General features: G+C 36.9%; 1 protein-coding gene across 1 annotated transcript in view; it reads left to right on the top strand.

Annotated features, from left to right (window-relative positions):
- Positions 1–4,688: 4,688 nt before the first annotated feature.
- The window catches only part of NDFIP2 (Nedd4 family interacting protein 2), a 28,641-nt gene continuing 8,389 nt past the window's right edge, over positions 4,689–24,940 (top strand). Inside the window, exons 1-5 of the mRNA XM_017725797.1 lie at positions 4,689–4,862; positions 8,012–8,139; positions 11,900–11,959; positions 15,009–15,096; positions 23,523–23,647. Coding sequence (XP_017581286.1) covers positions 8,107–8,139; positions 11,900–11,959; positions 15,009–15,096; positions 23,523–23,647 — 306 coding nt within the window. The 5' untranslated portion in view covers positions 4,689–4,862; positions 8,012–8,106. The remainder of the gene's footprint in view (positions 4,863–8,011; positions 8,140–11,899; positions 11,960–15,008; positions 15,097–23,522; positions 23,648–24,940) is intronic.

Raw genomic sequence — 24,940 nt, 5'->3', positions numbered from 1 at the left:
TCACTGCTAAAACTTACCTAAAAGTCACATTTTGACAAGATGAGCTTGTAATAAAGGTATTAGAAGAAACAGGAGAAGAAAGCTGGCTAGTTGTTTGGGGTTTTGTTTTTAACTTATATGGCAGTATCCCCTGCATAATTTTGTGCTACACTAAAGAAATTATGTACGCAGAGCAAAAAAAGCATATGTTTATAAATAAAGGATTTTTAAAATATCTGCAATATGCTGTTGAAGTTGTGTTGTAGTAATTTTATAATGTACTGGTTTCCATAAGTCATATTTTGTGAAAGGAGTAAAGAGCAGCTTTTGAAATGTAAAATCAGGTAAAAGAAAATGAGTGGTGTTTTTACACTGACTAGAATTAGCGTGTTCTACTTCAGTGCACTTTATCAGAGAGCATCATTCTAATCTTGTGTACGTATGGTACAGGTGATATAAGACATGTTATTATATCCTTTTCTCCTGATTTTTTTTTAAGTGGCATAATTGAATAACTTGCTTATATTGCCACTCTTGTACAACTAGTCAGTTCATCAGAAATGAAGCAAACTGTTTAGCCAGGAAAGCAAACATCTGTAGGTCAGATAGTTACTACCTGCAGATAGATGAAAAGTGTTCTGTAGAGAATGAGATCTTTTAGTTTTTATTTTGATAAACTTAAACATTTAAAGTATCTGCATCAGTTCCCTCAGTAAAAGCTTCTGTTCTAAGCACTTTCTCATGGGCCATGTTTCTTTGTAAGCTGTCAGCTGATTTCATATGTTGCATCTGATTACTTTGGAAATAATTACACAAAATAACAGACTTAAGGAAATCAATTGTAGAAGGAATAATTGTGTACATTGTGAAAGAATAATTTCTTTTTTTAAAGAAATTATTAATGTAAAAGTAGAAAATAAAGGTAGCTGTATTTTATACAATATTTTGGTGCTGAAAGGTCTGGCATTGATTTTAACTTCTTTGGAAATGAAATAGTGAATCACTGTTCTGTAGATCTTTTCTGGGAAAGAAACTGAAGATAGTGTTGGGCAAAAATCATATGAAGGAAACAATTATGTTTTCCTGTGCTGTTCACCCTTTAGTAGTTACTACAAGATTGAGTTGTTGTCAGTAGAACAGCCATTGCTCCTCAACTGATCTTTGAATTTTACATGTTCTAACACAGATACATTTTGAGAATACAAGCATGCAATGTACTGTAGTTTGAGGGCTGCAAAAGCAGAGATTGAAATACTGGCATTAACAATTTAAGAGTAATGTGTCTAATAGCAAAGTACTCACTTCTTTTTTTCAGTAAAGCTCCATACAGTCAGCCAGATACCCCAAGTACAGACTAAAACATGAACGAAAAAATTTCAGTGTCACCAGCTTTTAAAATGTGAGGGAGGGAATAGGGGAAGGTACCAATTTACAGTTGTCTGTGGTTTAATAGGTCTTGATAATTGTTTTGACCATGATCTTGACAAAAGCAGCTATATTGCTTACTACCAAATAATGGTTCATTGAGGGCTTGGGAGGGGCTGAGATGATGAACTGTAAGTTTTCCTTCGTCCTTTAATTAAAAAGTAGGCAAAATATTCTTCTGTATTAGAAAAACAAAATCTTCTATACTGTTTATATACTTTCAATGTTAAATACTGCTTCAGGTGACATTCAAGTACATAGCATAAGTAATGCCTTGAAACAGACATTTTCTGTTCTTTTCTGGGTGTTTTTAGCTTGGTTTCTATGGCAATGAAGTCTATGCAGAATGTCAGGCCTCTTCTTCCCCTGTCTCCAAAAATAACTTCTAAATTTACTGCCAGTAGAAGCCAAAATTAAACGTGAAGGGGGAGGCTCAGAGGTAGTCAGATTCCTCCTGGTTTCAGGGAGGCTGGTGATTCCAGAGAGGAGAGTGCTCTGTGAAGACAAGACAGAGTTGCTTCAAGACAAAAATGATATAACTGGTGCTGTCTACCCTGCTGGTGTGGGCAAAATTTCCAGTTTACTGGGGCAAGTTCTGGTGCAGTTGTAGGGTTTTGTTTTGTGTTTTTTAACCCAGCGAAATTGTCCTCTGAAAGGAGCTGAAGTTACTGCCTTGAGGAGAGAGTAGAATACAGGACATTTGAACAAGAACTAACAAAAGCTGGTTTGTGTTTGTGGAACAACTTGTGTTTATTATTCTAGCTGTAAACACTCAAGCTACTTAATCCAATTCTTGTGATTTTTTTTCTTTTTTTTTTTTTTTTTTTTTTTAATTAAAGGGTTCAGGATTTTTCTTTAAGTTGCTGCAGCATTGGGATAACCTTGGTGCTTTTCAGAATTTCTGAGAGGCCTTTATAATAGAAGAGAGGATAAACAGAAATACTTGGTTCCTGAATATAAGTCTTACAAAATAACGACACTTTGAGTGAACTAAAGGGTATAACAGGTCTCTCTATTGTATGGAGCCCTTTGGATGGAATTTTTCCATTGCAGTTGCTTTAACCATTGAATGACCTGTTAGCTTTGTCTTTGAAGGCAAGAAGTCTCATGTACATGCTCTTGTCTGATTTTCATGTTAACTCCATCGTCTACTAATTACTCCACTGTTAGTATATTGCAGATAATTTGCAGTAAAACAGCTTTCAAAAAAGCATGTAGGAGGTGTAAAATTAAATTTCTGGGGAATGGCAATGTTTTTTGTTTGGTTTCTTTTATGAGTAATCTCTGTATCTTCAGAATAGTGATAGCACTTACTGTGGCATGGTAGGGAAAAAAAGTTGCAGTGATTGAAGAGGAGGAGGACAGGAGAGGAATAATGAAAGGAACAAAGATCCATTTAAGTTGGCTTTACTTTTTCCCCTGCCCAAAGACCAGGCTGTTGTGGTGGGGTAGTCAGAACTACATACACGTCCAAAATGAGGGTCAGTGTAAGAGCTATTAGTGTAAGAACTATGCCAGTCATGTATTTTTTGTATCTTAGCTAATCAAATTATGGTTTTATTGAAAAATGGGCTTATTTTGGCTATGTCCATTGCAATACTGTATTTTTCTTGTGAATGATTGTACTTAATTTAGAACCATAACATTTGTAGCTCTCAGCTTGCTTTTCTGGTCTGTTCAACCTTTTTAGAGTTGAGTGGTTTGTATTCTCACTTGCTTTCTGTATCCCAGCATATATTAGGTTATTTTGAAGTGTTTTTGTTTTCTTTGGCTTTAACTACTCTAAATGGATAAAAATACTTCTCATATTACTGCTACTTCTGGATTACTGATTAGGCATTAAATGACCTGATTGCTCAGGACCCAGAAACCCTCAAAAGCACCTATCATTTCTATTGAAGGTGACCTCTGAGTGTCAGGAAACATTTTTTTTTTTTTTTTTTTTTTTTTTTTTCTCCTTATTTTTAGTAATGTGAAGGTGACTGAGCACTGAAACAGGTTTTCTGCACAGCCTATGTAGTCTCTATCCTTGAAGGTATTCAAAAGGCGTTTGGATGTGGTCTCATACATCCAGCTGTAGGTGTCTCTCCTTGAGCAGAGAGGTTGAACTAGATGGGCTCAGAGGTCCCTTTCAACCTCAACCGTTCTGTGAACTTTGATCTAATCTGCATATGAAAACAATTTGGAGTGTTACACTGCTTAATAAGAAATTTAGCATTCTTTCTTCTCAGAATGCACTTTTTCCAGTAACCTGATTGTACTTTGCCTAACAGGAAATAATTGTAGTTCTATTCTTAATATTTGTTACTGAAATAATATTTTTCTGTAGGGTGTTTGTAACAAGTACCAATTTGAAATTATAGCATTCTTCTTTTAGATATGTAACTTAATCTTATTTTTTGGTCTGGGTTTTACATGTGGTGCTTCAGTTGTTGCCTTCTAGGCATATAATCTTGTAGTTCACACTACTGGAACTAGCACTTTTTAAATTCCAGTACTCTTTCTTTTTAAAAGCTTTATACATTCTAGCACTATCAAGTTAGCTGAAAGAGTCAAAAATATCTTCTCTAAGAAAAGATATTAGCTGCTGGATCTGACAGTTTTAATCAACATTCTTCCTTATCTAAATTCTTATTTCTGCACATGCTTTACTGGACATGTCTTTTTCAAAACTGTATCTTAATCAAGAAAAAAAACCAAACAACCAGCAACTTGAAGTTTTGTTGGGAAAAGTTTGTTTCCAGAGTGTAAAGAAAAGCAGAATATTTTGAGAAGTCTTAGAATTTGCATGGAGAAGCTCTTTGACAAGATGTAGGAGAATAAAAGTCCCAGTTACAGAAGTAGAAATGTGTGTTAATTCTTTCTCTTCCAGATAAATACAATAAACAATAATATTTCTCACCTGATGGGTTTTAAAATAGATTAATACATTTTATGACTGTATATAAGAACAAAAATATAATGGTATTAAAATATTCATATAGTAGTGTTTTGCCATATAGTAGACATGGAAAACTCCAGATTTCCAGTAAACATGGAAGACTCCCTGAACATCACTGAGAAGAAAACCATTCCCGGGGGGAAAAAAAAAAAGGCAAGGCAGTTAAGTTAATCTTTAGCTGATTACTTAAAAGAATTTAGCTGGACTACTTGAAGTGGTCACGTGCTGTTTTGTAAATAATTTCTTTTGTTGATGGCAGTAATCTTGTCTCTCTTTGAGCATGTCTCTGCAAGTATTAGGTTGTCATGGGAAGTATTCCCTGAATGCCTCTGAAATGTGTGTGTTTGTTTCTCTCCTAAGCTTCACAATGAGGATGACTCCCCAGAGCCTTCAGCAGCTGAGCAGCCTTCGACGTCTGCAGAGACTCCGCAGCCTCCGCAGACAGCAGCCTTACCTGAGGCAGATACTTCCCCTCCACCTTACTGTAGCATAGCTGTGGAAGCAGCTGCAACCTCAGGTATTTTTCTTGCACAGCAGGTTGTCAGGGACGAGTGTGTATCAATCAGCCCTTGGTTCAAAGTGGTCTGATGCTGCCACGTATTTTTTTTTTCCATGCACACAATTGCAGTAAAAAGCTGTCCTTTGATGTGCAGCCCTTTGGTTTGTTCAGAAGAAGCATGCTTGTAAATTACGCTGATTGTTCCAAATTGCTAGACTAAATGGATATTCATTAAGTAGTTTAATAGGCTTTATTTAAGTCTGCTTGTAGTTCATTTCCACATTTAATCTACATCTTTGAGTAGTGCTCCATTATTAGACCTCATTAGCAATTTTCATTGCCTCTTTATAAAAACCCCCTCAGATTTCTTTAGTGTGTGACATGGTTTGGTGACAATACTGCCATGAAAAGGTTAATTTTACTTTGAAGGCTCTTGATAAAACTTCTCATGAAAAATGAGTAATGGGTCTCTTATCCATTTATTCACTGCTCCCTTTCTTAGGAGATTGTGACTTTTCTTGCGGATACGGGAGACTTAACAGCAGGCAACATCGAAGTTCCTGTTTAAGTAAAGTTGCATGGATTTGTGTCTCCCATGTGCCAAATAAATACTTTAGGAGTAACTACCAACCTAATTTTTTTAATGTTGGTTAAAAGAACAGTTTCCTCTCCCTGTTCTTTGAGACAGTGTTTGCAAGTATAATACATAGCTGTGTGGAATTATCCCTATATATAACATCCTTGTGTTGGTGTGCTGACAAATCTGTTGACCATGTGATCTGTGCTGACAAATCTTTACTGTGTAAGCAGCCTTGTAATGAACTACTGCTTGCTTTAGGAGGAAGCTCAAGGCATATTTTAAGTACTTTTAATTAAATGCTGTTAATAATTCTATTCTATACAGTGATGTTTTACTGTTACAACACAGAAGAATGAAGTCTGTGCTCCATTTTGATGGAAGGAATATTTTTAAAAGAATGTGTTGAGATTGAAATCTTGGAAAAACTGATTTTCAGAGAGCACCTGGAGTTGGCAACCAGGCCACACTAATAAGAATACAGCATGGCTGTTACCAGACTGAAGTAACAGATTGATAATGATATTTAAAAGCTTTTTTTTTTTCAATATTTTTGTGTGTATGTCTTTTGTATGATTGGATAAAAAGCATTTAGTTGGAATGCCTAGGGATATAACTAAACAAATATGATTTTTTTTGTTCATAAGTTTGTTGACTCCTTGCCAGCATCTGTGTTAAGGTTTCTGCCTTGGGTAGCTGCTGCGGCATGCGGAGGTGGTGAAGTGCCATGACCTTCCCAAAACTGTCCCCAGATAGAGGGAGCTGCTTTGGCGCTGAGGCCGAATGCAGGCACAGGCTCACACCCCCTGGGTGGTGCAACCACTCAATCACACGTCCAAAGGTGGCGATCAGTGGAAAAGAGGCGAGAAGGGTCTTATGTATGGGGTTCCAACAACGAGGGTTTATTCCACATGGGGAGGGTCCAGGAGCAAAAGACAAAATGGAGGATGAGGGTGCAGGTTTCTATATGGGGCTGGTTGGGGTGGGGAAACATCAGAACCGATGGTTTGAGGGCAAGAAGGCAGAGTGATGGTGGAACAAAGGTGCAATAACCAATGGGGAAGTAGGAGGGGTGGGCAGGAGAACAGAAAGCACTGGGAGAACCAGGAGAGGGGAACTTCCTAGATGGGGGCCAAACAAGGTATAAAGGCGTGGGGACCAAGGGGCCAATCCAGAATACAGAAACAGCATATATCAACATAATGACACAATGCATTGTGGGAAAGCTCCTTGTGCTCACCACAACCTTGGGGGGTGGTTCAGGACTTAGGGGCTGTCCCACCAGCAGACCTCTTTTGTTCCTGGGCCAACTGGCCCACTGGTCCTGACCAGTGCGGTTTCATACACTGCAACATCTCCCCCTTCTTTATTTAAAGACAGGGCCTGCCCCAATTATTTGTAAAGTAGCCTCTTGAAGCAACCAAACAAACATACAAAAATAAAAATTATCAAAAGAACCCACAGAGCAAGTCAGAGCAAAGAATTCAGCCACCCTTTCAACCCCCAAGGTCCAAAGAGCTCTTCAATCCACTCCGGTTGCTTTTCCACCTGCAGTTTTTTAATATGGTCCTGCATTTCTTGACTTGTGGCATGGATGCCCTTACTATGCGATGAGAGGTTGAAGCAGCAAAGCCCTTCAGAATCTTTGCAGCCATGTCCATGGGCCAGTAGCAAAGAATCGATTGCGGCCCGATTTTTGAGGGTCGCGTGCCTGGTGGTCTCTTTGTCTTCAAGGACCTGACTTAATGCATTGGATGTCAGGTTGGCCTGCTTGCCTAACCAGCGTTCCAGGTGGGAAATCTCCTCTAATGCTTTCGCGATGGCCACCCATGGCAGAAAAAGGGTGACTGCCACTTTCTTTACCCTGGACCAATCCACAATTGCATCATTGCAGTTTGGATCTAATTGTCTTAGGTCTCTCTTTTGGAGACCCAATTCACTTTGATGTCGCCAATTAAGAATTTTAATTTTGTTTGGAGCTAGTAGGTAAAGCCGGCAAAGCATGCATGATCCTCCTTGAAGGCAGGATGGAAGCCCTGCCCATGCCCTATCTCCACAAATTAAGAACAAGCCCAGTTGGAGCACCTTGGGTTTATTGGTGGATGCTGAAAATGTTTTAGTGGTATGATTGCACCACTCTTCTGAGTTATAAGCCTTTTGTACAGGATTTGTCACATTCTGTTTTCCAATTCCCTTATAAAAGAAGTGGATGCAATAGGGAGCTTCGGAGGACCCCAGCAGATCCAATTCCTGGGGCTCCTCTGGTGCATGTTTTAATGTCTTTGCCCACATATCCCAGGTGTCACACGGGCTAGGTCTCTTCCCCGTAGGGGATATTCACTCAGAGATAGGGGTATCCCCAGCAGGCACAAGGACAGGGGATTGTCCACACTGCCCATGGACAGGCACCATCAAGCTGTTAAAAGTTTTTCTTTTAAAAATATTTTTACAAACTTTAAAATGCAAATATCTTCAGTTTCAGTCTCTGTAAAAAAATATACTTTAAAGGTAGATAATTATGTGCATGTGAAAGTTAATATTCTTGACATCTTTCTGGTTTGAAAATAAATAACTTTTTTATTTTGAACAGACACACACAATGAGTTTTATCCTGTACCACCTCCATACAGTGTAGCTACCTCTCTTCCTACGTATGATGAAGCAGAGAAGGCCAAAGCTGCAGCCATGGCAGCTGCTGCAGCTGAAGTTGCCCAGCGAGTAAGTGATACAGTTCTGCTGTATTTCAGTTTTGTGGAATGTGTTAGGCTAATTATTTATAACAATTGGGCCCATATTATGACCCATTACTGTAATAATGGTGGGTGGATAATATAAATATTTTGGATGTTTAGGCTTATATAGATAGTGTAAGTTAGTTGTAAAATACTGTGACAAGCACATCATATTCAGTCTTTTGAGAGACGTAGCTGTCTAAACAGCTTTAAAAGCCGAATGTTGCCCTGTTTTAATAGTTTATCTAGTATTTTGTTGACTTTTAATTAGGTATTTCCTACTAATGTTTGTAGAGTTATTGCTGTTGTTTAGTGTTTTGGATGGTAGAAACAAAAGAATTATCATAGACCTTTAGAGAGAAAGGGAGAATTCCAACAGTCTGGAAGTGTCATGACCCCAAATCATGTAGATAGTTTTTAAAAGGAAAGGTTCCTCTTGTTTGATCTATGGAAACTTAAATACTGATGTTCAAAGAAATGTTCCAAGTACTTAAAATAAAAAAGCCCCTGCACAAGTTGTGGTAAACAGTAAATAGGCATATATTCAGTGTTTCTAGTTTTGTAAGAATTAACCTTAAGAAGAATACAGTCTTCAAAACAGAAGATTGATGTCTGCAGTTAGTGATAAATGTTAGTTTTGTAAGCAAGTTTGTTATTTTCTCTCAAGTTTTGGAATGTGGAAGTTCTGCTTGGTAGTATTGACCATAATATACTATACCCAAAAAAGGCTTCCAGTTCTTTCACTAAAAATCTCCTCCTTGAGATCAAAAGTGATTACATTTGATATACATTTAAAACCTTACTGGCTGCAGTGTGCTTGTGGCTGGAAAAAGCCCTTTACTCACCCAGCAGGAGGTAGGTCCTTCCTGGACTGCTGCACAGTGCTCACAGTGCACAACACTCACTTTAAGGTATGCACAGCTAAAGTTAAAGTGGATTTGTGTAACATCACCAGTGACAGTGTCACACAAATCTGTTTGGCTGAATTTAGGAGGAAACCATGGTTTTTGAATGGTTACTTGCCAAATTTTAGCAGTGAGGGGATGATCTCCATTGTAATATTTTATCTACTCTAACAGGAGCATGGATTCTCTGTAGTCTGTCCTTACTGCTTGTCACATAAGTAAAACTTTTGCTGAAATACTGGTCTGAATGAAACCCTTATTCTGAAATTACAAACTTGGAGCATTAACAACCCAAACCCTAACTTTCAGAGTACCTGTGACGCTGAAGGCAGGATGTGCAGCTCTTGCAAGATTCTTGTTCTTACATCTAGAACCCTATGAAGTGCAAACTTCAGACAAACAAGCAATCTCCCTTGACAACTCAGTCTGGGGTTCAGCCAATTGCAAGAATAAACCTAGCAAAACAAACAAAACCCCAAACCAAAACAAAAAGTATTTTTTGTCTTGTCATTTTAAGCTTTTATTTACTCCTTTTTACAAGTTCAGGTCGCTGTGACAGAAACTTCTTTTGCCCTTCCTCAAACAGTCTGCCCGCTTTTGGTCAATCCACAGATTTTTGAAAAATTAATTTCCTCAGTTGATACATATAGCTTCAAATTTTGTAAATGCATGGAGATGGTCTTGCATGAAAATGTTTAGGCTGCTTGTAGCTCTGAAGGGGATGGGATGTAAGATGTGCTGTTCCCAGAGAACATTCTCAAATGTTCTGTATCAGAGTAGAATTACAGAACTAAAAGTAGATACACCTTATGGCTGCTCTTCACTGCTTTCGGTGAAATCATTGAACCTGAGAAATAGCAATTTCTGGTGTGCCCTGAAGCAGTTTTATTATTCTTAGCCTTCAGTTAGAAGGGAAGGGGAAAGCCACTAGATTCAGCTGTCTTCAGTGATGGGTGGTGGGAAGAAACACCTGAACAGAGGCTGAGCCTCTGAACCTTACATGTTGTGGGAAGTCTGGTTTTGATTGAGCAAGCAGGTAACTGGCTCTGGCAGAGATCAGAGAGGATGTGTCTAAGTCAAAACAAGAAAAGGCAAGGATGAATGGAGAGCAATGGCATGGACAGAGTAGAAAGACTTAAATGACAAACAGAAGGGAAAAGGATAAACTGGGATTGGTGGAGAAAGGAACCCAAGTGGGGACAAAATGTAGTACTGGGAAAGGAGCTGAAGCTGGCATGTGAGAAAAGAAGAGCAGGGAGGGAAAAGGAATCTGGAGTTGAGGCAAGAGAGCTGGATACAGTGATGAAGTGAAAAATAAACTTTTTCACAGTCTGCTTTGCTAGAACATACCAGAGAACTTGACATTCAAGAACTACGTGCTGACACCACAAGAATTTCACTTACTTATGAAAAATCAGTAGGAACATACTATCATTCCCCCAATGCAGAGATTGACTAAAAGGTTCTAGACTTATGGCAGTACTAAGTATCAGAAGTCTGCACAGTGTATCTGAAAGTCACATTCTTGCTGACTGCCGAAGAGCTCAAGTTTGGCAGTAATTCTGCTCAGTTTGCTTCTGTGTTTTTTTTTTTCTTGTTTTTTTTTTTAAGCAAATGCATGCACACACACAAGCTGTATTAGAGAAACAGCATTAAGGTTGCAAAGTTGGGATTTGGGAAAAAAGTAAGAAATGCTGAAGCTGAGTTTCAGTTTTGTAGATGATATTAAAATTATGTGCCAGTGCAGTTTTAATTACTGCCATTTTAATTATCTTACCACGTGATGCTGCCGCAAAATCCCTACCTTGTTTATTACCTCTGGACTTACACTGAGATAGACTAAGGCTGTGTAATAAAACTGTCTTAATGTGGCAGATGGTTGGAATAAGAAAGAAGGGTCTTGTTACAGTTTCAGTGGTGGTTTGCCATCTTTGGGGGAAGGCTTTAGCTCTGAATACCCATGCAAGAACAGATAAGTAACTTAATTATGTAACAGTAGTGCAAAGTTTGTTTTCTCACTTTCACAAGTGACAGCTGCAGGCATTACCTGACCTGCATGTTACACACTTTGCAAAACATAGACAAATGATGTAACATGTAGATTTTTCAGTTTTTATTTTCAGCCTTATGAAATTAGTGCTCTTACAAATGTGAACTCTGCTGTGTTCTGTGCTTCTGGTCTCTTCCTTGTAAACTGAGGATATATTGCCTCTACTGCAATAATGTGAACAGTTGGAAAAAGTTAAATGTTACTTTGAGTGATGTGTGAAGCTGATAATTTTCATGGTATTCTCCAAAGTGTGCAGTGAAGGTTACAAATGTATTCATTAAGCAAAAGAGAGGAAAATGACGTGAAAGGGCAGGACCCTTAATAAGCAGCTTTCATATTTTTTTCCCCCAAATCATGTGGGGCACTTAAAAAAAAAAAAAAAAAGGATCCTTAATGTGATCATATTAAATACTTCATCATAGGCCCTGTATTAACAGATAAAATGAACAATCCAAACTTAATATTTACTGAAACTTTCAGTAATTTTATAGTTCTTTGTGTAGCTTGTCTTACAGGAATAGATTGTGTATAAACATGCATGCCTTTCAAATGCTCCCAGATGTCTCATTTCAACAAAGAAATTCTACTAGCCCTGTGTCATCAGTAGTGATAGCATTAGTTATCCTGGCTTTTTCTTTCCAAATTCTCAAGGTCAGTTTTGGAAGGTCAATTAAAATGGACAAAAATACTGCTAACAGTTTAATGACTTGTTTGTATGTTGCAATGAATGGCTTTTACTTAATGCTTTTCAGTTGCATTTGTCTTATGTTTTTCTGTTTTTACATGCTTAGCACGCCCAGTTTAGGGAATCTAGGAGTCTGTTTGATGAAATATTCCTCAGTCGTCCAGAGGTATGGTATAGTTCTCTCTAGTTTAGACTTTGCTATGAATTTTCCTGCTGGCAAACAAATGCTTCTGGGGTTAATTGTGCCTTCCCCCCCCCACTATTAATTTCTCCATATTGGTTCATATACTGAAGGCATAATTTTTGGGGTTTATTAAGTAATTTAACCCTTTCCTCTGAAGTTTTTCTCTGTAAACATTGCATTGGGAAGAGTTATATCAGTTTAGTGGTTCTTTACTTGATTAAAGGTGGTTGTATGCCATGCTAGATTTCAGTTTGAAAAAAGCTAAAAAAACATTAAGGAGAAAAAACAGTCCTCCTCTTGCAGAGTACTACAGAGAGCACTGTAGTTTACAGGGAGTTAATAGTTTCAACTTCAATAGATGCTGTGTACCATTGATGTTCTTTTGCTTAGAGAAATTACTCTGTGTGACTTGCCATTTATGTTGATAATATAATTCGCTGTTTAGATGTTTCTCTGGTCATAGGAACAATAAATTTTCTGTTCCTACAGATGTCAGCTTATTTAGAAAGCGAGAAATGCTGTCTATCTTCCTTAACTTGTCTAAATTCATCAGAAATCAATGAGATACTGAAACAGTGTTAAATATCTTAACAGATTTGTGTGTGTTGTGTTACATACTTCTCATTAAAAAGAAAAATATAAATAAAATATATAATCTCATTCATAAAAGTGTCACAGAAGTATTTGATGAAAATATGTTTAAGCATCAGCGTAGAGGACAGTTGGTCTTCATTGCCCATTTTCACTCCTCAGTACATGGTGGCAAACAATTTTATTTCGAAGAAAGACTAGGGCAATTGACACCAACCAGATCAAATGAGAGCACTGAAAGACAGCCAGTATTAGTGGGACTTGAGCAGTGGTCAGTTAGGGTTTTCTGTCTGCAGGACTGCTCATAAAACCTCATAATCCTAAATGATGTAGATATAGGCTGATGTAATTTCTTAGTATTCTAAGTATTTAATTTCTTAAACACTCTCATAATTTATGTATGCCAGTTTTTACAGACAGTAAAGAGAACTCAATTTCCCCTTCTTTTCTATGGAGTGTGATAAATTACTACTTGTTCACACTTAATACAACAGTGCTTTTTGCAAACGTCTGCTCTCATGTTCCTGAGCTGTACTTACTGACTTGTGCTTCTCACATGTGTAAGCCTCAGAGAAGCCTCTGCTAAACTTGTTACTGTCATTGAACAAAATTTTCTTTTTTCTGAGGCAACTTTTTCATGGAGCATAATTCACTAATTGTTTTGGAAATACCAGTATTAAGTACAGTAGTTAGCAGACAGTTTAAAAAAAGCCCAAAATTATTATGTATGGGGTTTTGTGGACCTTGTGAAATTAAAATCGAAAGTACTTTTTTTTTGTCCTGACTTGAAAAAGGAACTTTTGTGGCATGCATTTCAGAGATAAATGCATTCAAATGCAGCTCTTTTTAAAATGCTTTTTCAGCCCTTCCTTCCCTCCCATTCCCTTCCTCTCAATCAGTCTTGTAGCTGCAGCAAAGTTGAGCTAAATAAATTAATGCTTTCTTAGTCACTTAAGATGACCATTTAGAGACACCTGAAATTATGTGGAGTTGAATTATAGCCCCTTAAGATTGTTGTTCAGCTGGCTTTTTGTGCTTTCCTTGGAATTGTCTGTGTGAATAGCAGTGTTTTTAAAGTAAGTTATCTGATACAGTGTCTTGGTTAATTAATCTGAAATACAGAGCACAGCTGGAATTTCACAGCCATGTTACTAAGGGTGATGCTGACTGCTCTGAGTTGGTACAGCAGTCATTCGAGCACATTTTTAACGTAATTGCCATACCTTGGTAAATTATTTTGCTCTGTTGACAAAGGGGGAGCATGTGACCGAGCTTTAGACCACTGTGCTTGTTTAATGCCCTTTCAGTCATAAACATTATTTCTGTATTAAGTGCTTGTGGGTGAAACAGCCAAGTAAATATCAATTGAATTGATCTCTCTTGATTTCGTTTGTTTTTATAGGTAATTTCTTATATCAGTTCCAATACATTATGTTAAATAGGAGCAAAAATTAGGAAAAGAATGTTACATGTGCTTCTGTTTAGACCATATTACTGCTGCTACTGACAGCATTATTTAACTTGTGTCATCCTGCATTGTTTTGATGTTACTCATTTAAGAATAAAAATGGTGTTTGATTGGCCTTAGTTTTCATTAGGCTCTTTAGGAAGTGCTGTAATTGTGAAAACTTTAGTGTTTGCCGGGCTACCGCTGAAGCAATGTTTCACCTGTGCATAGAACTGCATATATAATATCTGCCAAGTTCCGTTGAAAATCGAGTGCTGAGAAGCAAAGCAACTCTCCCTTTCAGTATTTTAAGGTCCAGCATTTTGACACAATGGGAGAAGTCTTTGGATCGTTTTGACTGACATTTGTTTGCTTTGTTTGACTTCAAGTACTGTGCTTTTTGAGCTTAGAAGCCTTTTAGACACTTCTAATGTCCTCGCGCCCTCTAGTGACCCTGGAGGTGTTCTTTGCCTTGCTTATGTTTTGCTGTGGGTTATAAAATTTGTTAGTGCAATGCTGTTGCATCAACACTTGATTTTAAGATACTAACCTTATTCCATCACCTATTTTATATTTAGGGAATTATTAGAAGACCTTTCCAGCAGGAAAACTATAGACCATACTGTGTGATGACTTTTCAAAAAAATATTTAGTAGTTTGGCTACATGTCAAGATAGTTACAGTAAAAAAAAGAATTATGTTGGTTTTGATTGTTGAAGTACTAATCTGAAATAATTCTAGCTTCATTTAAGATGAATAGACAGTATATACATATCTTCTACAGAAACTTTTACAGAAAATTTGGGCTCTGTCAATATAAGCAACAAATAAGACTTGTTTTATAGTTATAAATTATTTTTTTAAAACTTCCTTTATGTGGACATGTTACGGAAATGTTAATTTTCTTCTAGCTTTAGAAACATGATTAATACTTTATCCTATAGGTAGTTATTCTAAACTTTTCACTAAATTATCACTAACCTGTAAATCCAGGAAGAAGAGTATCCACCACGGGATGATTTCAGTGATGCAGATCAGCTTAGAGTTGGCAATGATGGCATCTTCATGTTGGCATTTTTCAGTAAGTTATCTTGTATCCCAGACCTACTGAGGTATATATTAATTGTACCTTTTTTCTATGGACTATAAAAGAGAGCTGTGATAAATTGCATTAATGTACTGTAATGAACAGATTTTTCTGACTGTGCACAGATATAAACACTTCCTGTTCCAGATACAGCAAATATCCTGCCTTTTTTTTGGTGGCATCTGTCACAGATAAGGGGATAAAGCAAAGTCATAGTAAATGCTTGAAGGTCTAGCACTGGAAATTCTATCATCTTCTAGTTGGACCACCAGCTTGAATTAAAGGCCAGGTCACGGTAATCTGGCAATTGATTTTTTTACTAGAAAAAAATTGAGAGAGGTGTGCTGTGTAAAAGTTGCTAATGTTAGCATAGTGAATTAAACAGCCGTGGATGGATTTTTGGAACAAATCCAACCATACTCATTTTCAGGTTGAACTAACCACTGTCATATAAAAATGTGTTGTCTTCAGGTAACCTCTGATTGCGAGCCCTCCTGTAGCTCTTCATCGTGTACTGTGTGCACACTGTGCACGTCTTGTAACTTGTGTACTGCATTCAGCAAAGTTAGATTTAGCAACTAGAAGCTGTTTCTACAAGGAAGCTGTGTTAGTTTTACCAATTACTTATTTCTTTCTAATTTCTGACGATTTTTTTCCCCTTTCTGAAATAAATGTATTTGGCACCCTGGATGGAAGCTTGCTATTGGGGATATATCTGTTCTGCTGAGAATTCATCAGGATTAAAGCTGATTGATTATCCACTGAAATGTCCATGTCTTTCAACCTAGGTTTCATACTAGTTCTTTCTTCTGTAATCTTTTTTGCAATCTCTTTAACTGTTACAGATGCAGATTACCATGCTTTCACAGACGGTTTTTTTCATGTTGGTGTGTGATGTACTGGGACAATGTGGTGTTTGCATCTTGGGGTAAAAATATGTGTCTGCCTCACATAGCAAATCTATAAAGACACAGGGTAGCGAGTTCTGTAGTCTGACCTCTTTCTGTGTGGGAGCATGGAAAGAGTATATTCTTGGGGGCAAAGGGAGGTGTGACTTCATTTTTCTTTTTCCCCTTTTTTCCTCTCCCTTTTCTATGTGCTGTAACTTTTTGTGTTTAAGCGATTTAGGTCCTTTATTGTGTGAACTTGTTCTTGCTTTTAAATTCTGATTCAGGCCTTCATTGGCACTGCACTTGGAGGTCAAGGGGATTGTTGGCTTTAATATGTCAGTCCTTTAAGTCACAGTTGTCCAAAATTGCGTTTCCAGAACCTTGTGTCCACCTTCAAGAATGCAAGTGTGTATTTGGATAAACTGGCAACTTTCTCTTCAAATATGTATTTAGCTGAGTCTGACTGCACAGAGCAGTACTCTTCCACATTGGACAAAAATACTCTGTAGATCATAATTTTTCTTGATTGTTCTGAGACTATTTTATTGCAAACTTTGCTTGCCTATGAAGGAAACACATAAAATGAGTGCTTACACGTTGTAAGGTATTTATGCAAGTGTGTGTTTAATTGGGATGTGTAGGTTATTATGGATACTGGTTACATGGGGAAATTGATAAACTTGCTGTTTGTGCTCAGAGTACGAGGAGTTCACAAAAACAGTCATAGTAATAGACCTATAATGTTAGGTTTTGGTAGTTTTTCTTAGGAAATTGGAGAATTAAATGAAAAATGAGCTTAACATAATGAGGGTATGTTGTATATAGTGGGTCGTGTATTCATGTTTGTCCAATAAGGAGATTAAAGTCTCCAGAAAGCTAATGTGTGTAGATTTAAGAGAGCTGTAATTAAAATGAAATTTACAGTAAGGCTATCTTTTGGGTTTTTTTCCAGGGTGGGATAACTTTAAATGCTGCAAGTAGAGGCGGCAGATCACAGCCTCAAATAAATTCCCTCAAATAGTTAAAATGTAGGAGAACTGTATCAGGAACTGTTCTCTATGAAAGGAGAGGGAACGAAAGGTTTGTTCTAATTGTGCTCTCCCACCTCCTCCCCTGACTGTCGAGTACAGCGTTGGAAGATCTTGGGGATGGAAGTGGGAGCAGATAGCTTTGTTTTAAGTATAAGAGTAAGTTAGCATTCTTTAATTTCATTTTATTCAAGTGAAATGTAGTAAAATAAACTTTTCACTGAGCTTACCTGCATATTGCAATCACTTAGCGATATGTAGCCACCATCTAGTGGTAGCTGCCCACGTTGCATAAAATTGCTGTCTCGAGGCCATCTCGTGGCCAGATCTGTTTCTTGTTTGTTGGGGAGTTTTGGTTGTTCTAGGAGTCTGGTGCATGCCAGTTACAGGCCTGTTTCCCATCTAAGCTATAGAGTGTTGTTCTGTTTAGCAGAACTAAAAGAATGAGACAATACACACTAAAGAAGAGAAGTCTTTTGCATGAAGAGGTGGGGTTTTTTTGCTTGGTGCAGAAACTTGGTGAAAAAATTTGGAAAACAACCTGTTTTATTTCTAATGGGAAAATTGTGTTTCAAGAAATTGGTGTTGCTCTTGAAGTCTGTGATTATGTTGGTGATCTGTCTAATGATCAGGGCTGATGTCTATCAGCTTCTCATTTTGAGGGAAATGAATATATATGTGTATATATATATGAATATATTAATTTTGCTATGAATGCAAAATGGAAAAAAAATTGCTATCAGACCACTTCATGTGTTTTTTATTATGTATTTTTAAGTCAGCTGTGCCTTATGTAGCATAGTAGAAATTTTTCAGAATGCAAGAGGAAGTTATTAGTAGGTGAGTTTCTCAGTATTTTTTTTTTATGCACAAAAAAAGGGAGGAATTTCTGAGCTGTTTCTTTCCATTTTGAACACAGCTATAATTGTGATAGAGCAAGTAACTGTCATGACCAAAGGGTTTGGTTTTCATGCTTAATCTGCCTTTAGTGGAAGTCTTTTGACCTATGATAAACTCATCCTGGTACTTAATCTGAAGAAGGTTCTTTTGGACATTAATAAAAGGCTTATATGGTTTTCCTTTACATTTAAGGAATGCTTTAGACCCAGCCTTTTTTCCTGTGGGCCCCAAGAGGAATTGTAGAGCTTGTCTCGATTCTTTGAAACCGTGTAAGGGAGTTTTGGATTGTCCTTACAACATAGAAAAATGAATTTGAACTTCACAGATGGGTTAATAAGGAGGAAAAAATGGAGAAAAGTGTTCAGTAGTACAACCGAAGCTTAAATTCTCATACAGAAATCTGACCTGTTCTTTTTGAACATCTGGCCTGTTTAAGCACTCTATACAACTCACAGCAATAAAATCTTGTTTTACAGGGAAATGTAAATGTTGTCCCAAACACTGTATTTGAACAGAAAATAACCATACTAAAGTTTTGCAAATTAATGTTCATATAGTTTTCAAACTGTTAGGTGCCTCAAACAGTCCATAAACTGCACACAAGCTGGGGGATACCTGCTTTGGGGGTTTCGGTTGGGCACAAGTTGGAAGGCAGTGTTGTAGCACAAGCTCAGGGTGAGCACAGCCTCCTGGTGTATGCTTCCTGAGGAGGGGTAAACATGGCTGAATTTCCCATGGAGGATTCCTCTGTGTTACTTTATGCCTGTATATACTTCTGTATGCCTGCATCAGAAATGTTATGCAGGTTTCCCTTAGTCATGCAAGAGAAGCTGCGGGGAAGTCACTTCATTAAAATGTTAAATGTTGGAGGGAGATAGAGGAACTGTTTTGAGTGCTTATTTCTCTCTGGTAATTAGGGGAGGCAGATTGATCTTCATACACAATCACCTAACTTCTTTCTTACTGTAGAAACAATCTGACTTAACATAGTTTTTCTGTATGCATTAGATATAATACAAAACAATTGGAATGAGGAAGCTTCTAGTTGGGTAGTAAGAAAAACATAGTAACAAGGGTAATGAAGAAGTAGGAATAAATTGCCAAGGAATGTTTCTGAACATTAACCACTGAGAAAAAAAATTGTCTGTTTTCTGTGGAAACTGCTAGCCAATGCTTTTAGTGATCATCATCAGTATATAGGTGAACCGTCAGGCTGGAGCAAAGATGTGTCCCAGTTAATGAATGGAACAAATTGTATGCAGGAATGGGAGGAACAGTTCCTAGTGGCACATGAAGATCTGGAGAGGATTATTTATTGCAGTATGCTTAGTAAGTCTAGGCCAGGTATAAAGCATTAAGCTCTTTGGTGTTTGCTATATATTAAAATAGTAAATGAACAAATAAATTCTGGAATGAAGACTACAACTGAGCATAGTTGCTTTTTGTATATGTAGTTGCCATTATAATCTTATTACAGGCTTAAGCCATGGCTAAAATTTGGAACATAAGGCTTCAGATCAGTTTTGCTGGCTTCTTTTCATCACACTGAATATAAACTTAAAACAAGTGATTAATGTGTAGCTGTGGAAAGCTAAGCAAAAAAGATCAGCAGGTGAAGTGCTAGAGCAACTGGGGAAAAATCACAGTGTAGTGTGCTTGTCATCATTTCGTGTGATGTATTTCAGTATGAACAATTCAAAAGTCATGTACTTTGTATTTTGGCTGGAATTATCTTACCGAAAACCTTAAGGAGAAATACAGCATAAATGTAGGCACTGCACTGGATCAAGAACACTCTTTATTAAAAAAAAACCACCTTTAGTCCAACCCTCTTCCTCCCAAAAAGCACTTTCTTATGTGTTTCATTATGAGTTTTGTTGTCATGAGGCAGCAATGCTAATGTTTGCTTTTTTTATGTGAATTACATTAATACAGACTTACTCTCTCCTCTTGTCATCACCTTAGGAGTTGTAACATTCAAAAACCAGACTTTTTATCAGTTCCACTTGTCTGAATGGTGCTAGAGTATCAAAAGTAGACTCTAAAATCATTATGCCAGTGTAGTCAGCATGAGTTTCATCTAAATGTCTGAAATTTGTTAAAGGAAAGTTGACAATAATTGAATTTTGGGAAAGAAAACAATTCTTGTTGCAGTGGTTTGATTTGCAGCAGAGATCTACAGGATGCAGACAAAACCTGGCTGCATGAAGAGGATGGGCAAGCAGAAGTTCAGAGTTAGAGGGGAAGTCATTATGTGGTTGTAGCAGCTTATTAGATGCTTTCCCCTCATTTTTAGGAATGACTTTCCTTACGATAGCATGTATTAGTGTCAAGGCAGGTACACTGTGTGGGAATGTCATGGAAGCTAATATGGTATGAAGGATGAAGTCATCTCTTGAACAGCTGAGCAGTGTCATTTACATTTCACAAAGTGAGTGGATGCAGAAAAATAGTGGAGGATAGCATTTGTTACAGCAAGGAACTTGTACAATGAGTTAGTTATTTCTAGTAGATAGAGAAGGAAGTTGGTAATTCTAGAGAAATTAGTACATAATTCCTTTTACTGGTCACTCCCCTCACCAATCTATTTTCTCCCTCATTGAGTTTGATGGGTGAACTTGTGCTGTGGCTTCTCTATGGCCACATAGGGATGAAAATTATGAACAACTTTCATTGCAATAATAAGTTGAGACAGGAATTAACTGCAGTAACTTCTACCAGATGCAGTGTAAGTTGTAAAGCTCAGAACTTGCATGGCTGACAGAAGATACACATGGATGCACATTGTGGAAAAAGATATACAGATAAGCAAATGAGGCTGATCTTGATGTAGAGGAAAGCAATTGGAAGGAATTGTAGTCTGCTCAGAAGCTGGAGATGCATTTCTGAAAGCAAATAATGTATTTTGACCAGAGTGAGACAAGGAGAATGATTTTCAGAGTTAGCAGTAGGACGTGGGATGTGAGAGAGAAGTAATGGGAAAGATGGAAAACACGTATAGATTATTGTTGCCCATCTTAAGTTTATTAAAATGATGCAACACCAAGGCAGTGTTGGGAGAATCTCCTTAATACATTGCCTGAGTTTGAGAGGTGGAAGTAACATGTTCCTTATTCTGCTGAAGACACAAAGTTTTGATTAGGTCCTCACTGTACAAGTTTTCTAGCAAATGGTTACAGATAAAAACTTAAATAATGAGATTTTTCTTCTGTATATAACTCAGTTTTATTGGAATGTGTGAACTTGCATAGTTTACAACTTTTATAAGGTTTATATTTTTTCTGCTGGCATTAACTGCTCATGTAACTTGATGGAACAGCAGACTGATTAAAGAGAAAAAAACCCTTACTGTGAACAAAACTGGAACATTTTGATGCCTTTACTTTCAAGAGTTACCTTGATGTTAAATATCCATCAAATACCTATGCAGTCACTGTGGATTCCATTTTGAGTATTCCTTTAGTTCAGATTGAAAGTAGGGTAGAATTGTCAGTGTTCATCTTTAATTATAAAAACCAAATTTTTCCCCTCCTATATTTATGATTGGGAAATCTCTAACTTTTATAATACATTTACAAGTGAGTTGAGGTAATTTTTAAAAATATATATCTAGTAAAATTGTATATATTCTGAGAATTCCTCTAGTCCTCATAGACCATTAGAAACATGTCAATCCTGTGTCCTTTTTAACATAGGTAACTTGTCTTTGGAACCATAATCAAAGTCACCCTTTGTAGCTTGAGTAGTGGGGAGAAATAACATTGAGCTCTTATGCTGAGACAGGATCAGAGAATGCATTGAATAAGGAGCATTTGAAATCTGTTACTGTTAAAAGATGGTGGGTTTGGAGAGCTTGCTTAAAATAGGGAAATCAAAACAGTTTATATAGGCTCCCTTAAATATAAAGGTGTCTTGGAAAGATAGATAAATGTTAGGGTCCCAATGTTGTTCTGCAGGTGTTTTTTTAGGGTTTTGGGTTTTTTTTTTTAGGGTTTTGGTTTTTTCCTCTGCATATGCCAATTTGGATCAGCATCTGTTCAAAGTTGTGTGCGTTTTCTTTTTTTTTTTAATTTTTTTAAAATTTTTTTCTTTTTTTTTTTTTGGGGTCCTTTTAGATTAGTAATTTGTATAAAAGTAAGAATTCTTGTTGCCACTGTCTGTTACCCATGGGTCTGACCAAAGCAATATTTCAAAATTTCAAAAAAGCAAAATTTTTTTTTTTTGCTTTTAAAAAGCAAAATTTCTCACTTGTACTAAATGACTATGTTGATGTGAAGCCTTCCAAAACTTCTCTTGGAACTTCAGTTTCTTTACAGTTCATGGAATCCTGCTGCAGTTTTACAGACTAATTTTGTGAGCATATCATTGCATCTTCATGTGGATTATTGGAAGAATTGTAAGAAGGTTGTAAAGTATAAGAATAGTTGTTTTTTATAGATAATACTTCAAAATGCTTTAATTAAAGAAAACTATTGATCAATTTTCTGTTCCTAGTTCTTGTTCAAACTTTAACTGAAGAGACAGACTTATTTTTCCTGTCATGATTTAATGTCTGAATTTTATGTAGCTAAGTTTGGGATTTTAAACATGAAGGATTTGTGGGCAGGGGTTTTGTTCCCCTCTGCCCCATTTCCATTCCTGTTTCCATCCTCTGTTATTCTTGTGTTTACTGTGGAGTTCCCTAATGTTTTCAATTTTCCACTGTCATGTCCTCTCCACAATTCCTGAGTGCCGCCTTCTACCAGCTCCTCCAGCTTTTCTGTTTGGTGGTTTTCTTTTTATATGCCCTCACTGATTCCCAAACTGGGACATTCCCCTAATTGTGAATGCTCACACTCTGATGTAATGTATGCAACCTGAAGTCAATACAGATGATGCTGATTGCCAAGTACATCTGCAGATATGAAAATTTAAGTTGTTAAACTGGGGGTTGTGTAAAAGTGTTAATTGAAGCAGCAGTGGTAGTTATGCTCAATGTCCTATTTTGTTCATTGATTTCTTAAACTTCTGCGTAAAACTTCCAAGGCTTCTTATGTCTTATGAATATAGATCTCAAAGAGAAGACATGAATATAGATCTGAAGGAGACCCATGAAACATCAGCTTCTCAACTTATCTTCCTTCCTATCCTATGTTTACAGAGCAAGAGTGGATAGTTTTATTCTGTTCGATCCAAACTGGATAAAGTTGATACATGCACATATGTGTGCATATAACTGTATTTTTGGTTATAAAAGTGTAGCAAGGGTGGTTCTTTGTTTTAATCCAAATCTTGTATGTTATAGTCCTTTTTGTGAATTTACCCTTCATGTCCAGTATAATCTGTTTAGGTGTCTATTGAAGTGCAATACTTTCTTTTATGTTGGAATTTTTGCTTGTGTAAAGTAGTAGGTTCCAGCCTGTTTACCATTTGCTTTGTCATTAAGTGACTATACCATGGGGAATGTCTGGGTTCAAAGTCAATCTCTGAAAGGCTGAATTACCGGAAGGGAATTAACTGACTGTGTAAGCATGTCCTTAGTAGTTTAAAAGTGAAATTACTGTTAAGTCTGTTTGCTTAGCTATACAGATTAACAGAAGCTACTGTTTCTTTTATTTTATAGTGGCGTTTATTTTCAACTGGATTGGCTTTTGTTTATCCTTCTGTATAACAAATACCATAGCTGGAAGGTATGGTGCAATCTGTGGATTTGGTCTCTCCCTGATCAAATGGATTCTCATTGTACGGGTATGTTTCTTGATTCACACTGTACAGACTCTGTAGAACAAACCCATAACAATTTATTCAAGGATATAATAAGGGAATTAAAAATAAGTATTTTTTCTTTTTTTACCTGACATAGCATTTGATGTTCACATTTCCACTAAAATAAATGCAGAATGACTCATTCCTTGCACAGGTATTTAAAAATCTACAGAAAAAGTGGAGCAAGTACCTAAAATATCACTGGTATTACAGTGTCCTGTATAAAAGATTTATAAATGTCTTGGTCTGTTGGGAAGGAAATATAAGAAAGCATTTCTTCCTTGTATTTGATTCTTTTATTCCTTTTAAGATACATATGGGATCAAATCCAACTTGAATATTAAGTTAGTCACATTTTTACCATCTTAAATGCTTGATTCTTGATGTTTTCACTGCAAAACTAGATACTTTTCCAAAAGCTATATTAGCCAAATGCAAGTTACTTAGCTAAGTGTGGATGCTAGATGAAATGTAATGCTGCTTTCTGAACTTGAATTCTATATATCTGTGAGACACAACATTTAAAATCTCATCCCTTTTTATGAAGAAAAAGATCTTGGATAACCTAGATAACTTCTATGTTCTTCCATCCATGACTTTTTAAAATTTTTTTTTTTCCCTGTTTGTGTGTGTGTGTGTTAGTGACTTGATTTGATTTTAGCATGATAGTAAAAAAGTTGCAGAAAGGTTGCATGGTCCTTCCTGGACATGTACTGCATCCTTCTTAGAGCTTTTTTTAATGTGCTTTTTGCTCATTCAGAGCAGGGGAATGCTGCTGGACCAGATGTGATTCTGGTGTATTTGTTGGAATTCAGGGGCTGAGATGGAATTTATCTTAATGGAGAGAAGAGACATAAATTTTTCAACTATGCATTCATTGGGGATATTTTCAGCTTCCCTTAAGGCATGCTAAACAGAGGGCAGAACTTGCTCATTATGTCAGCTTTATTATTCCTCTCTGCTGGAAAATGTGCTCAAAACAAACATAAAAATTAATATGTAATAAACTTCCTTGTGGAATTACTGTGTTCTAGACTATAATTAAATTATTGTATGCAATCCACTACTAATTCAAAAATATTAGAGCTGGCTGATTCCAAGACCTCAGGGGTGGGGTTTTTTCATAGTGAAGATCATCTTGTTGCTCTGTTGTCTCCCTTCCTAGAGACAAGAGCAGAAAGCCCATGAGGTGTGTGTTGAAAGCCAGTTTAATGGTGACACACAAGCAGGCCTATGTGCACCAAATTGTTCTGTTGCTTTCTTTCAAGCTCTTCC

Source organism: Corvus brachyrhynchos, unplaced genomic scaffold (assembly GCF_000691975.1).
Source record: "Corvus brachyrhynchos isolate BGI_N302 unplaced genomic scaffold, ASM69197v1 scaffold121, whole genome shotgun sequence".
Lineage (NCBI taxonomy): Eukaryota > Metazoa > Chordata > Aves > Passeriformes > Corvidae > Corvus > Corvus brachyrhynchos.
This window is presented reverse-complemented; position numbering and strand designations above follow the sequence as displayed.